The sequence below is a fragment of the Leptonychotes weddellii genome, chromosome 7, assembly GCF_054177405.1.
Source record: "Leptonychotes weddellii isolate Sample4059 chromosome 7, ASM5417740v2, whole genome shotgun sequence".
Classification (NCBI taxonomy): Eukaryota; Metazoa; Chordata; class Mammalia; order Carnivora; family Phocidae; genus Leptonychotes; species Leptonychotes weddellii.
In genome coordinates, this window is record NC_138375.1 from 119,943,487 (window position 1) to 119,957,107 (window position 13,621).

The 13,621-nt window shown below is 44.6% G+C and overlaps 1 protein-coding gene across 1 annotated transcript in view; it reads left to right on the plus strand.

Annotated features, from left to right (window-relative positions):
* Window positions 1-10,206, plus strand: part of FBN2 (fibrillin 2) — a 200,796-nt gene extending 190,590 nt beyond the window's left edge. Inside the window, exons 59-62 of the mRNA XM_081825620.1 lie at window positions 3,269-3,323; window positions 3,971-4,431; window positions 5,519-5,690; window positions 8,256-10,206. Coding sequence (XP_081681746.1) covers window positions 3,269-3,323; window positions 3,971-4,431; window positions 5,519-5,690; window positions 8,256-8,630 — 1,063 coding nt within the window. The 3' untranslated portion in view covers window positions 8,631-10,206. The remainder of the gene's footprint in view (window positions 1-3,268; window positions 3,324-3,970; window positions 4,432-5,518; window positions 5,691-8,255) is intronic.
* The last annotated feature ends 3,415 nt before the right edge of the window (window positions 10,207-13,621 follow it).

A 13,621-nucleotide genomic window follows, 5' to 3' on the forward strand; every position in this document is an offset into this window, starting at 1 on the left:
AGCACTTGAACACCAGTCCTTTGGACGGGCGCATGGGGTTCCTGACACTAGTCTACTTGTGTATGTTTGAAAATACCCGGAACAAAAATGTTGTTTTAAGTACCCAGAAGGTAACTCAACTCGAGCGTTTGTAATTTTAACTTTCTACTAGATGTTAAGTTAAACTTTCTGAAGACGGTGTCAAGATGCATCGTCTTCCTTTGCCAAGGTCAGGGGCTTTTCATCATTACTTTCTTAACTTTAGATTTGGGGTTGAAGAATTGCCCATCCATCTCCCTCGTATAAATCTAAATGAATTCAGATCAGCTTAATAAGGACCGTCCATCTGTGCTTTCCAGTTACATAGATTTAATGAAGAAGAAGGTTAAGTATTTGAAGGTAGAAGAAGTACCTAGTTACAGGTAATTCGGTTGAGTTGAATTTGTCTCCAGACAAAAGTGTTTGTAAAATAAATAAAGTCTGTAGGCCCTCAGCCCTGGTTCCTGGCATTGATAATAGTCAATGGAAACTCTCCTTTTAAGGAGAGACTGATCAAAGAGAACATTATTCTGTGCTTGAATAGCCAGCTGATTTACTTAACAGAGGCCTAATTTCTTGGCTCCATCTGAATGCACTTCATGGACGTGCCATCCAACACGTTGTGACATCAGATGCCCACACGGCTGAGCCTGAAGGGGGGGCAGTGGTCCTGCGGGGAGCCAGCAAGGGATTTCCTGTACCTCTGCAGTGATTTCAGTTACCCCACGTGTTTCCCAAATATTTCACTGTGAGCATCCACTCGATAAATTAATCTGATTTTATCCTTTGTGGTCTCCTCAAAAGAAATCTCTAATGACAGTTTAGTGAATTGAGAAGAGAAAATCAAGATGAATGTCAGAGGGAAGCCAACTTGGTAAAAGTCACAGAGATGCTGTGGTCTTGTGCGAGGCCAAAGAGATGCTCTGTCAGCCCACGAAGAGACGCTCTTGTGCAGGGAAATGCAGAAACCGTTCGTGATGTAGAAGTTATGGACAGAGTTACCTAGGATTATCAAAACGATGAGTTAGGCAGGCAGTCAAAATGATTTCATAAGTTTACTTCTTTTTCTCTACACACACACACACACACGTGCGCGTGCACGCGTTGCCCAAGTCCTTATGCCCTGACTGATTTATAAACAAGGCAAGGTACAGGCGTGCTCTTCAGAATATAGAGAACAGTACGTTTGTAGAGCTGTTAAAACAGTTTAAAATAATTCTGTTGCTTTGTTTACTAAATCAAGTGGAGGGTCTCATATTTTACAAATAACATGGACTTCTTGGTTAATTAGGTGGATCTTAAGGCAAAAGAATGATCTTCTAATATTTCATAGGTGGCAGCTTATTAAATAGAATTCTCATTTTTAAATTGATCCTAAGTATAAATAAGAGCACATATCATCTCACATTTCAAGTTTTTTAAGTCTTCTGAAGCTTCTGCCTGTAAACATCTAGTGCAAAAATATCTGTATAGTTTTTCACTAAATTGGTCTGACTTTAAAGTCAAGGCTATATGGTACATCCTAGTTCCCCTTTGGGGGATTCTCAGAGGGGGCACAGTCACCCCACAGCAGCTCACCCAGTGTAACAGCCGGGATTTATTTGGAAAGGTTCTGGATTCGTCCGTGCAGGGTTGAGGAATCTAGCTGGTCCCTACTTTAATTGCTGACTTCCTTGCTTTGAATCCACATAATTCCAGTTGGAATTCTAACCCAAATACATGACAGGGATAGAATTAAACAAACCATCAGGAACTAGTAAGAGCAACAAGTTATCAAAAGAATAGGAATTATGACAAAAGTGCACATTGAAAGGCCACAAATTATTTTTATCTGTTACTGCGTGTGTATCATTGGTCATTTCATATGATCAAGGGGGGAAATGCAAAATGAACTATTTCAGATTTATCTGGATTCTCTTAGTAAATGGACAAAACTGTTCAGAGTCAATGCATCAGATAATTTAAGTAATATTAAATGATTAGTGCTACTGCATTTTTGAAATGTGGACTTTTAACATTACTAATACTACTGCCAACTTAAGGAAAATGACAGTTTTTTTGTGTTAATACTGAGAAAGGGTTTTTGAAATTCAAATGAATACTTGAAGATATTTCCAGCCACTTGTCAGAAAACATCTGTATAACATTCTGGTACATAGACTCTACAGTTTCTCCGGTGTTTACAAGCATTATAATTATTCAAAATCGAAAATAATTGAGTATTAACCTTTGATTATAAAGAAAAATTATGTATCAGTGAAGTTTTTGGTTATGGAGTGTTCACTAACTTCCAGTTGCTTCTGTGCTCACTTCAAAATAATTTGAACACAGCTTTGTGATGCATGAGTCAGCTCCACATGAACGTATTTTCAAAGTGAGATGACCTGAGTCCATAAAAATACACCACAATGTACATTTGTGACATACAAATATATGAAGTATATCATGGTGCTTACAAAAACATTACATATTTTTAAATGTTCTTGTCAGTAGTATGTAAATACCACTTAATTAATTGGTTTTGCCCGATGATTTTCCCAACTAACACAATGTCTAATACTATATTCATAGCAGGATTGTTTTGTTAAGTTATAACCTAATCTACATTCTCTGTTACGGGAGAAATACTGATATAAAGGTCAGAGTTAATGATGAGAGCAGAGAAGAAGCCTCTGTGGCAGAATGCCAAGTCTTTTGTGTTTAGAAATAAAATGAAGACTGAGAACTTGGACCTGTTGGGTAATCATCACAGGTTTTATATCCAGAATTCTCTGTTCGTTGGCCTGACTTAATTCTGAAACTATCATCATGACACAAAAGTTGCCTCATAGTGTCTGCCCTTTCAGTAGTAACCTGTGTGCCGAACTTAATGAAGTCAGGTTTCCTGTCTGGGAGGCCTCGGCAGCACGGGGACCCCACCTGCATCCTCTGTAAGCTCACGGAGCTGCTGCAGATACGCACTCGCCTCTCGCTGTCATGTCACCTCCTTACACACGGGCCACTTGCCCATGTGGGCTGAAACATAAACTTGTCACAGATTAGGTCAGCAGACACACTGTGTTCCAGGGGAGTCGCAGGGATCAGGAAGAATTCCACGGAACAGATGTGACTTGTGCCCAGGGTGAAATGTGGATTACGATAAAGCCCAAAGGAGCCAAGCCACGTGCTCTGTATCGACCAGACAGCTGAAAGCAAAATTCTTATCTCCAAAGTTAAAAGCACAATCCGGCTTTGATTTGGTAAAAATAAGAGCAACTGAAAGTATAACCTATAATTATCCTGCAGTCAGGAATTTACAGTGTAAGGTTAGTTATTAAACAAGTAAAACCTATATCAGCTGATGGCCGGATGCAAACCTCTCTCAGAAGACACGGTCTGCACCTAATGGGTTCTCAAGTAGTTAAAAGCATACTAGATTTTTGGTTCAGTAGATCCAGTTAAATAATGTTTCTTTCAATTATTTTAAATCCGATCATTTAAATGTTTATATGTATTTCCGAGCCCCCCCATATAGAATGAATTTGGGAATTGCTGGGAGAATATACGTGTACCCAGATACAGTGTTTTGTTTTGTTTTAAATTGGGACGGAATTCACATACCCCAAAATTCATGATTTCCAAATGCGTACAGTTCAGTGGTGTTTAGTATATTCTCACCAGAGTTTGCAACCTTCACCACCACATTTTCATTGCTCCAGAAAGAAACTCCGTACCCATGAGCAGACATCTCCATTTCTCCCTCCCTGCAGCCCCTGGAAACTAGTAATGTACTTTCTAGCTCCATGGATCTGAGATTCAGGCTTTTGAAGTCATCTTTGGTTCAGAGAATAAAAGAGTTATTCAGTAGACGGACTGCAAGTGTCTGTCCCCAAGGGCTGCCATCGTATTGAGAAACAGCACAAACAGAAGATATAAAGGGGTAGGGCACGGCTTTTTTAAAGCCGTAATTTAGGCAGATTTGTTGGGTTTTGGTATTTTGGTGTTTCGGTTTCGTTTCTGTTTTTTGTTCTTGTTTTTGTTTTTTTTTTACTTTTATATGCTTTTGCCAATCAGCCATCAGAGTAAACCTATAATGGTTTCAGAAGTATTTCCCTATAAAACCGTCAAGACTTTGAGACTCGGCCTCTTCCCCTCACCGCCCCCTTCCCCGCACGTAAGAGTTTCTTCCTTTGCCCTCCTAGACGAGAACGAATGCTCCAACCCCAACGCCTGTGGCTCGGCTTCCTGCTACAACACCCTGGGGGGTTACAAGTGCGTCTGCCCCTCGGGATTCTCCTTCGACCAGTTCTCCAGTGCCTGCCACGACGTCAACGAGTGCTCGTCCTCCAAGAACCCATGCAATTACGGCTGCTCCAACACGGAAGGGGGCTACCTCTGCGGCTGCCCGCCGGGGTACTACCGAGTGGGACAGGGGTAAGGCCGCCACTGCGCTCGGGGAGAGTGAACGGTGACGGAAAGCCCAGGAGGCCGAAGCGCAGCTCAGAGGACTTAGGGTGTGGGCAGAAGCGCCGCCAGGAGGGGACGTGGGTTAGGTCCGCGCGGCAGGATCGCCTCCTCCGTGGTGACCGTAAGACCCCCTTTTGTACAGGTAGCGCTCGCCGGCCCCTCAGAAGGGCCTCCGTGGATTCAGTCGATCCCTCAAGGCCAGAGGCAGGCCGATGTTTAAAACTGCGGCTCCCTTGTTGTCACTGACAGCCGGCTTATAAAGTACAAGTACAAATGGCTGCGCCCGGATTTTTCTATGAATTTCGGCAAGTGCTTGCCCAGTGGTCCCCCAGGAAGGAGTCTGTCGCTGCCCCTGCCCATCTGGTTTATACGGCACAGAGAGGATGTGCCCGGGCCCTGTGGCGCCGTCCCCCCCCCCGGGCCGGCTCCGGCCAGCTAGCGGCCTGCGTCCCGCCACCCAGAAGACGGGGACCGACGAGGCAGGCAGGGTCACCTCCCCGCGGACGAGCAGTGCGTGAGTCAGGCATTGAGGCGTGGGGACTAATCTGTCTACCACGGCTGCCTAATCATGCTCGAAACCAAAGCCTTGGTCCAGACCAGCGTCCTTTCGAGCCAGCTCAGGGACTCTCACTATCCGTAACGGGAGCTCAGAAGTCTCAGCTGTAACAGCAGCGAGCTTTCGCAAGAGCATAAGCGCGGGCTTCGGGCTTTTTAGAAAGCAACGGAAATTCTCTCAACAGTCTCTTTTGAAATTCGTAATTTGCTCTTTCTTTACCTTCTTGGTTTAACTACACCTGAGTGCTTCAGTCTAATTAGGATTGAAAACTGGAGAAGCCTGGAGCTCACAAGAATTTTGATGTTCAGAATGAGCAAGAACCTCTTGCATTAAGTGTTGAAGGAAAGAGTTACCAAGAGTATTAGGTTTTCCTGTTTGCAAGCTTAGAGTTTACTTTGTTGGTTTCTTGTCTCTGAAAAGTCTCCACTCTACCACTGGAAAACTATGGACACGGTTATTGGTGAAATCTAACCATGCCTTGCTTCTCATTGCCAACAGCCACTGTGTCTCAGGAATGGGATTTAACAAAGGGCAGTACCTGTCCCTGGATGCAGAGGTTGACGAGGAAAATGCTCTGTCCCCGGAAGCATGCTATGAGTGTAAAATCAACGGCTACTCTAAGAAAGACGGCAGACAGAAGAGAAGTGTTGGGGAACCCGAACCCACTGCCGTGAGTAAACCTCGCTCTGTCCTGTCACAAGATTTTATCCGTAAGCAGGAACACATACTATGCAGTCAACTTTTATATAGGTTTCAGCCTCAGTGAAGTTAAAGTTTTCTTGTAATGTTATAACTAAATTCACAGACACAATATGGCAGACACACGTTAGTGGCATCATTAGCTCAGAACACAAGGACTAGGGGGAAAAACACTTTAAGATTCACAGTTTCAGGGACACTTGGGTGGCTCAGATGGTTGAGCGTCTGCCTCCGGCTCAGGTCATGATCCCAGAGTCCTGGGTTCAAGCCCCGCGTTGGGCTCCCTGCTCAGTGCAGAGCCCGCTTCTCCCTCTCCCACTGCCATTCCCTCCGCTTGTAATCTCTGGCTCTCTCTCTCTGTCAAATAAATAAAATCTTAAAAAATAATAAAATTTTAAAAAATGATCATTGGTTTAAAAAGAAAAAAAAAAAAAGATTCACAGTTTCGGATCCGACGCTTTTGTCTTTGATTTGTGCCAGAGGAAAAAAGGTATCCATCTAGGAAATAGTGGTTTTGAAATGATTTAAAAAACAAATTATTTTGAATTTGTCCAGTTCTGTTTTATACAACTGTAGTACACTAGGCTGATTTTTTCAGTAGATAAGTCTCCTGTTCTGTGACATGCATAAGTGTTCCTTCCATAAAAAAATGTTATCTCCAGGTAAAGCATATCGAAAGGAACTGAGATCTGATGTGCCTGCTGGTGGTTCTGTGCTGTTGATGGCATTTAACTGAGTAGTTTAAAGGAAGGACCATGACTGTGTGGTTCTGAATGTTCCCTGACCCTCCCCACTTATTACCCATGTCACATGGGGCATGTTCACTTAACGTCTCTCTACCTCAGTTTCTTCACCTGTAAAATGGGGATAAAAATGCCTGGGTGGCTCAGTTGGTTAAGTGTCTGACTCTTCATTGTAGCTCCAGGTTGTGAGTTTAAGCCCAGTTGGGCTTCCTGCTGGGCCTACTTTAAAAACAAAAAACAAAAAAACTTGGGCTGACAAGAAGATTGAGTTGACACTGTGAAGTGCCTGGAGCAGTGCCTGACCTATTAGTAAATGTCACCAAGTAATACCTGGTATCCAGAGATGTTGGTGATTTTCCCAAAGATCAGGGATAGCACCACCCTCTTCATTTAACATTATTGTAAAATTCCCCTACCAAAAAAACCCCTAGGCAACAACTAACTGGCTGTGTGAGTTGGGTGACTTGCTTCAGTTTTCTGGGCCTCTGAAACTTTCCTGATCTGTAAGGCTAGATTTCTCTAGTGAAAATGTCTATGGTTCTATTTTATAATAATAAACAGGCCAGTATTAGATTTACCTTAAGTTGACTGAGGTACTAACTGATATTTAAATATGGCAATTGAGATATCCATCAAGTACCTCTGACTACATCCAGAAATTTTGCTTATGAAACCTTCCCACCGTGATCCTGGGGACAGGATTATGTCTGAGCCTGTGATGGGCACTTTTTTTTTTTAAGATTTTATTTATCTATTTATCTGTGAAAGAGAGAGAGTGTGCTCGCACAAGTGGGTGGAGGGGCAGAGGGCAAGGGAGAGACAGAATTTCAAGCAACTCCACGCCGAGCATGGAGCCCAATGCAGGGCTCAATCTCACAACCTGAACCGAAATTAAGAGACACTTAACCAACTGAGCCACCCCGGCGCCCCGTGATGGGCACTTACGTGGCAGCAGAGCCAAGTTCGTAATTAAGGCATCCACTCAAAGCTTTGGATTTTTGCCTGTCTTACAAATAGCATTCTAGGGGCACCTGGGTGGTACAGTCAGTTAAGCAACTGACTCTTGGTTCCAGCTTGGGTCATGATCTCAGGGTCCTGGGATGGAGCCCCCCACATCCATCTCTGTGCTCAGCATGGAGTCTGCCTCAGGACTCTCTCTCTCCCTCTCCCTTTGGCCGGCCCTCCCCCCTGCTCGCTACATAAATCTTTAAAAAAAAATAAAATAGCATTCTAAAACCTGCCACCCCTCTGAGCAAGTGAGACTTGGTTTATCTGGGCCTGGCCCCACTGGTTTTTTACCAAAGCTGACTCAACCCCAAGCCCAGGACTCGAGGGTCCCTCTTTGTGCCCTAATGGCTCCCAGTAAACACACTCCGCCCGTGGCTGTGGGGGGCCTTACAGATCACACCAGGCCTTCAGAGTGCAGATGGCTCTGGGGACCATCCCTACTGTTGGCTAAGAGCCGCACTTCTAGTTTAGACTCCAGCAAAAAAAAAAAAAAAAAGAATTATAATCATTTATTTTTTTATTAACAAGCTTGTTATTCCATAGACTCGTCAAAAATATTTTGCAATGTGAATGCTCTCTGTAGGCTCAGCCCTGTCACCTGGATCAGGTGAATGAGAGGCTGTAAAGATCTCCACAGACCACGCCCAGGGGAACTGACCTCTCCCCGCAGCTGACAGGGCCGCACAGGACCCTCCCGTGCAAGCACTTGTGGTGCGGAGAGCACACAGAGTCCTCTGCGTGTGCCTTAGAGTCTCCTCCCCCGTCCTTTCCTGCTCTTTCTCCAGGTTGAACACGTCAGCCTGGAGAGCGTTGACATGGACAGCCCCATGAGAATGAAGTTCAACCTCTCTGGCCTTGGCTCGAAGGAGCACATCCTAGAACTCATGCCCGCCATCGAGCCCCTCAACAACCACATCCGCTATGTCATCTCTCAAGGGAACGATGAGGGCATCTTCCGCATCCACCAAAGAAACGGGCTCAGCTACTTGCACACGGCCAGGAGGAAGCTCGTGCCCGGCACATACACACTGGAAATCACTAGCATCCCTCTCTACAAGAAGAAGGAGCTTAAGAAACTGGAAGACCGCAACGAGGATGACTACCTCCTAGGGGAGCTCGGGGAGGCTCTCAGAATGAGGCTGCAGATTCAGCTCTATTAAGCCCTTACAGACTTGGTCCCGGGCTCCAGTCCCTGCACAACCAGCCCGCAGCAGCCTTGGAGAAATCAGTGACTAATTGCAAAGAGGGGAAAAAAAAAAAAAAAAAAAGACAACTTTTGTTTCTTTCCTCCCTGTCTTCAGACTGCGGAATGTTGACCCTCACAGGGAGGGGTAATTGAGACTCTGGTGTGGCCAAAGATTTGAGTACAAAGGCAACCGTGGTTACTGTATTTTTTTTTATATAACTTCACTTTAAAATATATTAAAAGAAAACTAAAACTAAATGTTCAAGAGATCAGCATATGGCACTAAATGCACAAAAATAATGTGAGCTTTTTTTTTTTCTGTTAGCAGTCTGTAACACTTTGGGTATTTTGCTATAGTTGCTAATTAAAAAAAAATATAGATGTTTATTTATTTTTAATGCAGTAATATATGGAGAAATGAACAAACTATGTAAACAAAAAGGGAAACTCACTTGTTTTTCTTTAGATTTATAAATTTGAGCTTATTTCTTTTAGAGGTGCTTTTTAAAAATCCAGTAGATTCAAGAGAGGTTTCCTTTTGGTTTTCTGCCAGGGGTCCAACTGGTACCCATCTGATGATTTTTAAAGAAAGCCTCCCAGAGCTGTAAGGGCAGCGTAGTCAATAACTTAAAAGACGGCCGAGTCATTAGATCCTTCAGAAAGGAGCTCAAACCCAGAGCAGCTCGTGGTGACGAAGACGGTTCCCACCACCAGACACACCCGGCAACCACAGATGAAGCGTAACCACTGTAGCAAAATACCTTGACTGCTTGTTAGACCAGTAGCGTTGCAGGCCAAACCGTACTGTATTTCCTTCGTATAACCTCACGGAAGCACGCGTGCTCCCCACAACACCTCATTCCTACCCAGGGTGGGCCGCGCTCCTGGGGCCCCGGCGGCCGCCGAGGCGCGGCCCGGTCCTCTGCCAAGGAACGCCTGGCGTTCTGTAGTGTTTGGTGCTGTCTTAGATTAATGGTGCATTTATTATGTTCAAGCTGTTTCAGGATTGCCATATGTGCAAACAAATCATGCAGGGCAGCCGAGGAATATATGTTGTTGTCGTTGTTGTTGTTTTTTTAAATCCATTTTTTTTTTAGAATTTTCATTAATACTGTAGTTATACACCATATGCCTCGTTTTATCATAGCCTATTGTGTATGAGAGATGTTTGTACAATGAACTGATGTTTAGTTTGCTTTAGTCATTTAAAAAGATTCTGTACCAGGACGTGCTGATAGACGGACGGCCCCGCGTACTTCTCAACCCAAGAACCTGTCCCTGGACCAGTGACCAAACCTCATCTGTGAAATGGCCCAAGCACATGCAGGCTCAGGGTTGTTCCTCTCACACCTGTGCTGACCAAAGATTCATAACCAATTATATCCAGTTGGGGGTTTTGTTTTGTTTTAATACCTTAAAAAAAAGAAACAGTGTAAATTTGTAATCAAGTGTTTGTGAGGAAAAACTTATGGTTTTTGGTTTTGTTTTTGTAGGTCCCTGTATCAAATATGACACTTTTCTTGCAATAAAGCTTATTTTGGGGTAGTTGGCTGGCTGAGAGTTTGATGAGACTACAACCTCCGCCGAGTGGGTGGGAGGCGCTGGGGGCTTTGCCTCCCGAGACCCGTCTGAAAGTGCCAGAAGGAGAGCCAGGCCCGGTTACAGGAAAACGAGAGAATGCTGTCCAGTCTGTGACACAGGAGTGTTCAGGTGACAATGACAATGTAAAGTCCTCTTCAAGTAGAAGGACAGAATGAAGGCAGTAGGTCATTCCCTTCCCCACAGATTCTAGGTCGCCTCAGAGCCCCCCATGAGAATCTCTTCGTGTCATCCCCACGCAGGCTCTGAGGACCTCTGTGTTAAAGTACCTCTGAGGCTTTCTTCTTTAAGGCCTTTCCTGACCTTGAGCTTTTAGGCAACAGTGCACGCTGAGCATCCCCCGGGCCAAACGCTGTCTCCCCAGCCAGAAGAATCCGAAGCTTCCTCTCTTAGAGTGCTACAGACTTCCCTCAGTGGGTAAGTGGCCAGACGCAACAAGTCACCTAACTGAAACCTTTTTTTTTTTTTTTTTTTCCCTTCTGATACACTGTTGAAACGAGCACGGAAATGTCTTAGAAGTCAATTCAGGGCAAAGTTTGAGAATCCGTGTGCTCAACTTTCTCATCCGAGGGATGAGAAAACAAGGACGTATGACTGATCCTGACGCTGCGCTCTGCCTACCAGCAAGGAAAGTACTTGCCTCGGGGCATGCTTTCTGTCTGCACTGCACGCCGAGTGTCATCGGCCATCTGTTACTGCGACAGCAGGAGCGCTCATTATGTGAAATCACCTGGAACCAAATTCCACTCTAACTTTGAACTGTGAGCCACAACGCTCTTAAGTTTACCTAAAATAACCTGCTCTTAAAGGAAGTTTGAGAATCCACACCGTCAGGCACTTTACACGGAAAAGATAAAAGACCATTCAGGGCTTTCCACAGAACGTACTGGAAAGAAATGACTACCTCAAGACACTCTTAGAAGAACCTTCTCAGGCACCTCTGGCTGCCTTACTGCAATTCTCTCACCCTGAGCACTGACACAGCCATGATTAATTTGTGTCTCTGGTTACTAACTGCTAATGACATTTTTTTTTTTTTATCATTTTTGTCATTCTCATAAAATGTCCCCTCAGAAATTAATTTGGCTAAGTTACACAAAAAGAAGCCCAGATACAGATACCAAATCCAGTGGGTACCTGTATTAGTAATAATAAGCAATAATCTGGTCTTCAGATGACATGAATTCTCTTTCCATTACCATTTAGACTTGGACTTTTTTAAAATTTTAGTTCTACTTAATACCTGTGGTAGATGAAAGTTGATGGTCATGTTTGCACATGAACAATGAAAATAATCCAGGGATTTTACTCTAAATTCAAACACCTGCCCTTTTTACACTATCAAGGAATATCAAACAGGATCATTCATTACAGTCTGTCCCTTCTCAATAACCCGAGGTTTTATTTTGCATTCACTGCTTTCTTGGTTCACAAAATAAATGCTTGGGGTGGTGGGTGGAAAATACAGCTAAAATGACAGAGCATCAATCTATCTGAGTCCTACAAACCTTTACATTCCTATCCTTAGTGCTTCAAGGAAAACAGGTCAATTCAGATGTTAAAATGAACCATGAGGAACTGCCGACCTTTTGCCATGTTTGACCTACAGAATGGCAATTTCGTACGGTTCAGTTTAATGGTACAGAAATATTCATGCTCCTCTAGAATAAACTGGAAATTTTTAAACATTTCCCGTCTCTCTGAAAGACAACCAACCCCATTCACTCCGTTCCATGCGGCCTGTGGCTCATTTGTACCCCTGATTTACGGTAGTCCACAAGAGAATATACATAATTTATTCAAATAGCCACTTTCTTTCATGCTCCAAAGAACTTTGGACAGAGTCTAAATCACACATCTCTGGGGACTTGTGGCAATTACTGGAAGCTGTCTAAAGACAAAGACAAATCCACTGGGAAAGACGGAAACATAGCACCATGTTTAAAAAAAAAAGGGTAACTTCAGGCATCTTTACTTCTGGAGAGACGGGGGAAACATGGAGACTCATTAACACCGCCCAGAAAGGGAGTGGGACAGCCCTGTTTGCAATCTCAGCCAGCCTGCTTTTGATACCTCGCTTCTGGTTTGTTGTTGTTTTTTTTAAACCATGATTGCTCTCAAATAAATACAGAGCTATGGTTTTCTTGCTTAATAAGAAGTATGTATTTCTGACCCAAATTCTCCTTGAAAATCCCTTCAGCAATGCAGAACAGTGGGGTCCTAAAATACAATGTACATACAGCTCATTAAATTCAGCGCATCGACAACTAAGGCAGAATCACCTTGCAGGTAAAAGAAAGAAACCTTCACATCAGACTGACCCGAGTTTGGCACATGGGTTGGGGCAGGGTCACTTGGCTCCCCTGGATCTGAAGCCCCCTCTGAGATCCTATCCACCCACTCTGGGATGCACTGGTGGGTAGAAATCCCCCCAGGTGTCCTGGTGTAAGGTGCAAGTAGTAAATAAAAGGGGAGAAGACCTGATGCTGACGTCACTCAGCACACCAGTGTTGGATTCCTTCTCCTCTGACAAGCTACCTAACCTCCCTGAGCCTTGGGTTCTTACCTAGGGTGAGGTTTCCCTAGCACATGGCTGAGAGGACTGAGTGAGACAGGACAGGCTGCGTGGTCAACATCGGGCCCAGCCGACGGCCCACACTTAGTAAGCTCGTCCTCTTCCTCCTGCTGTGACCAAAGCCACTAGCAGGAGAATGTGCCCCCATATTCACACAAAGCGCCTTCCTAAGCAGGGCCCTGAAACTTGGGCCTTCCCACAGACTTGTAGGACCACATCCAGATAAAGAGCATCCCGGCCATGTCTCCAAAATGGTCTGCACCTCTAGGGAATCTTTGGCAGTCCCGGCGTGCTCACGAGCGTCTACAATGTCCACCCTGCTCCTTGCTTTCTGGAGTCGTGGGCTACAGCCCTGGAAGCCTGGGCCACAGACACAGCCAGAGTTCTCCCATCTACAGAGCCCTAGGAAACCAGACACGAAAGAGAACACGGACATAGGATAATCCTTTGTAGGATGATTTAGTGTCATGGAATATCAGGGCTAGAAAGCCCTTTAGAAGCCTCCTCATGTTACCCGTGGGGCAACTGAGACCCAGAGCTGTAACCCAGCTAATTGCATTGCTTGTTTCCGTGGAGGTGAGACCAGAGCCCTGGCTGCCCGCTTGTCATCTGGTGCTATTCATATTTCCACGACATGGTAAGCCTATTTGGATCTCTTTTAAACCCTGAGGATATAGTCCAGTTCCCATGGTTTTGGCTCACACTGAATCCACAAATGTTTTCCAAGCACGATTCCAGCACTAGTTTGTGTTTTGTCTGCCCTACCCTCGGTGTGACTGCTCCCAGCCTCC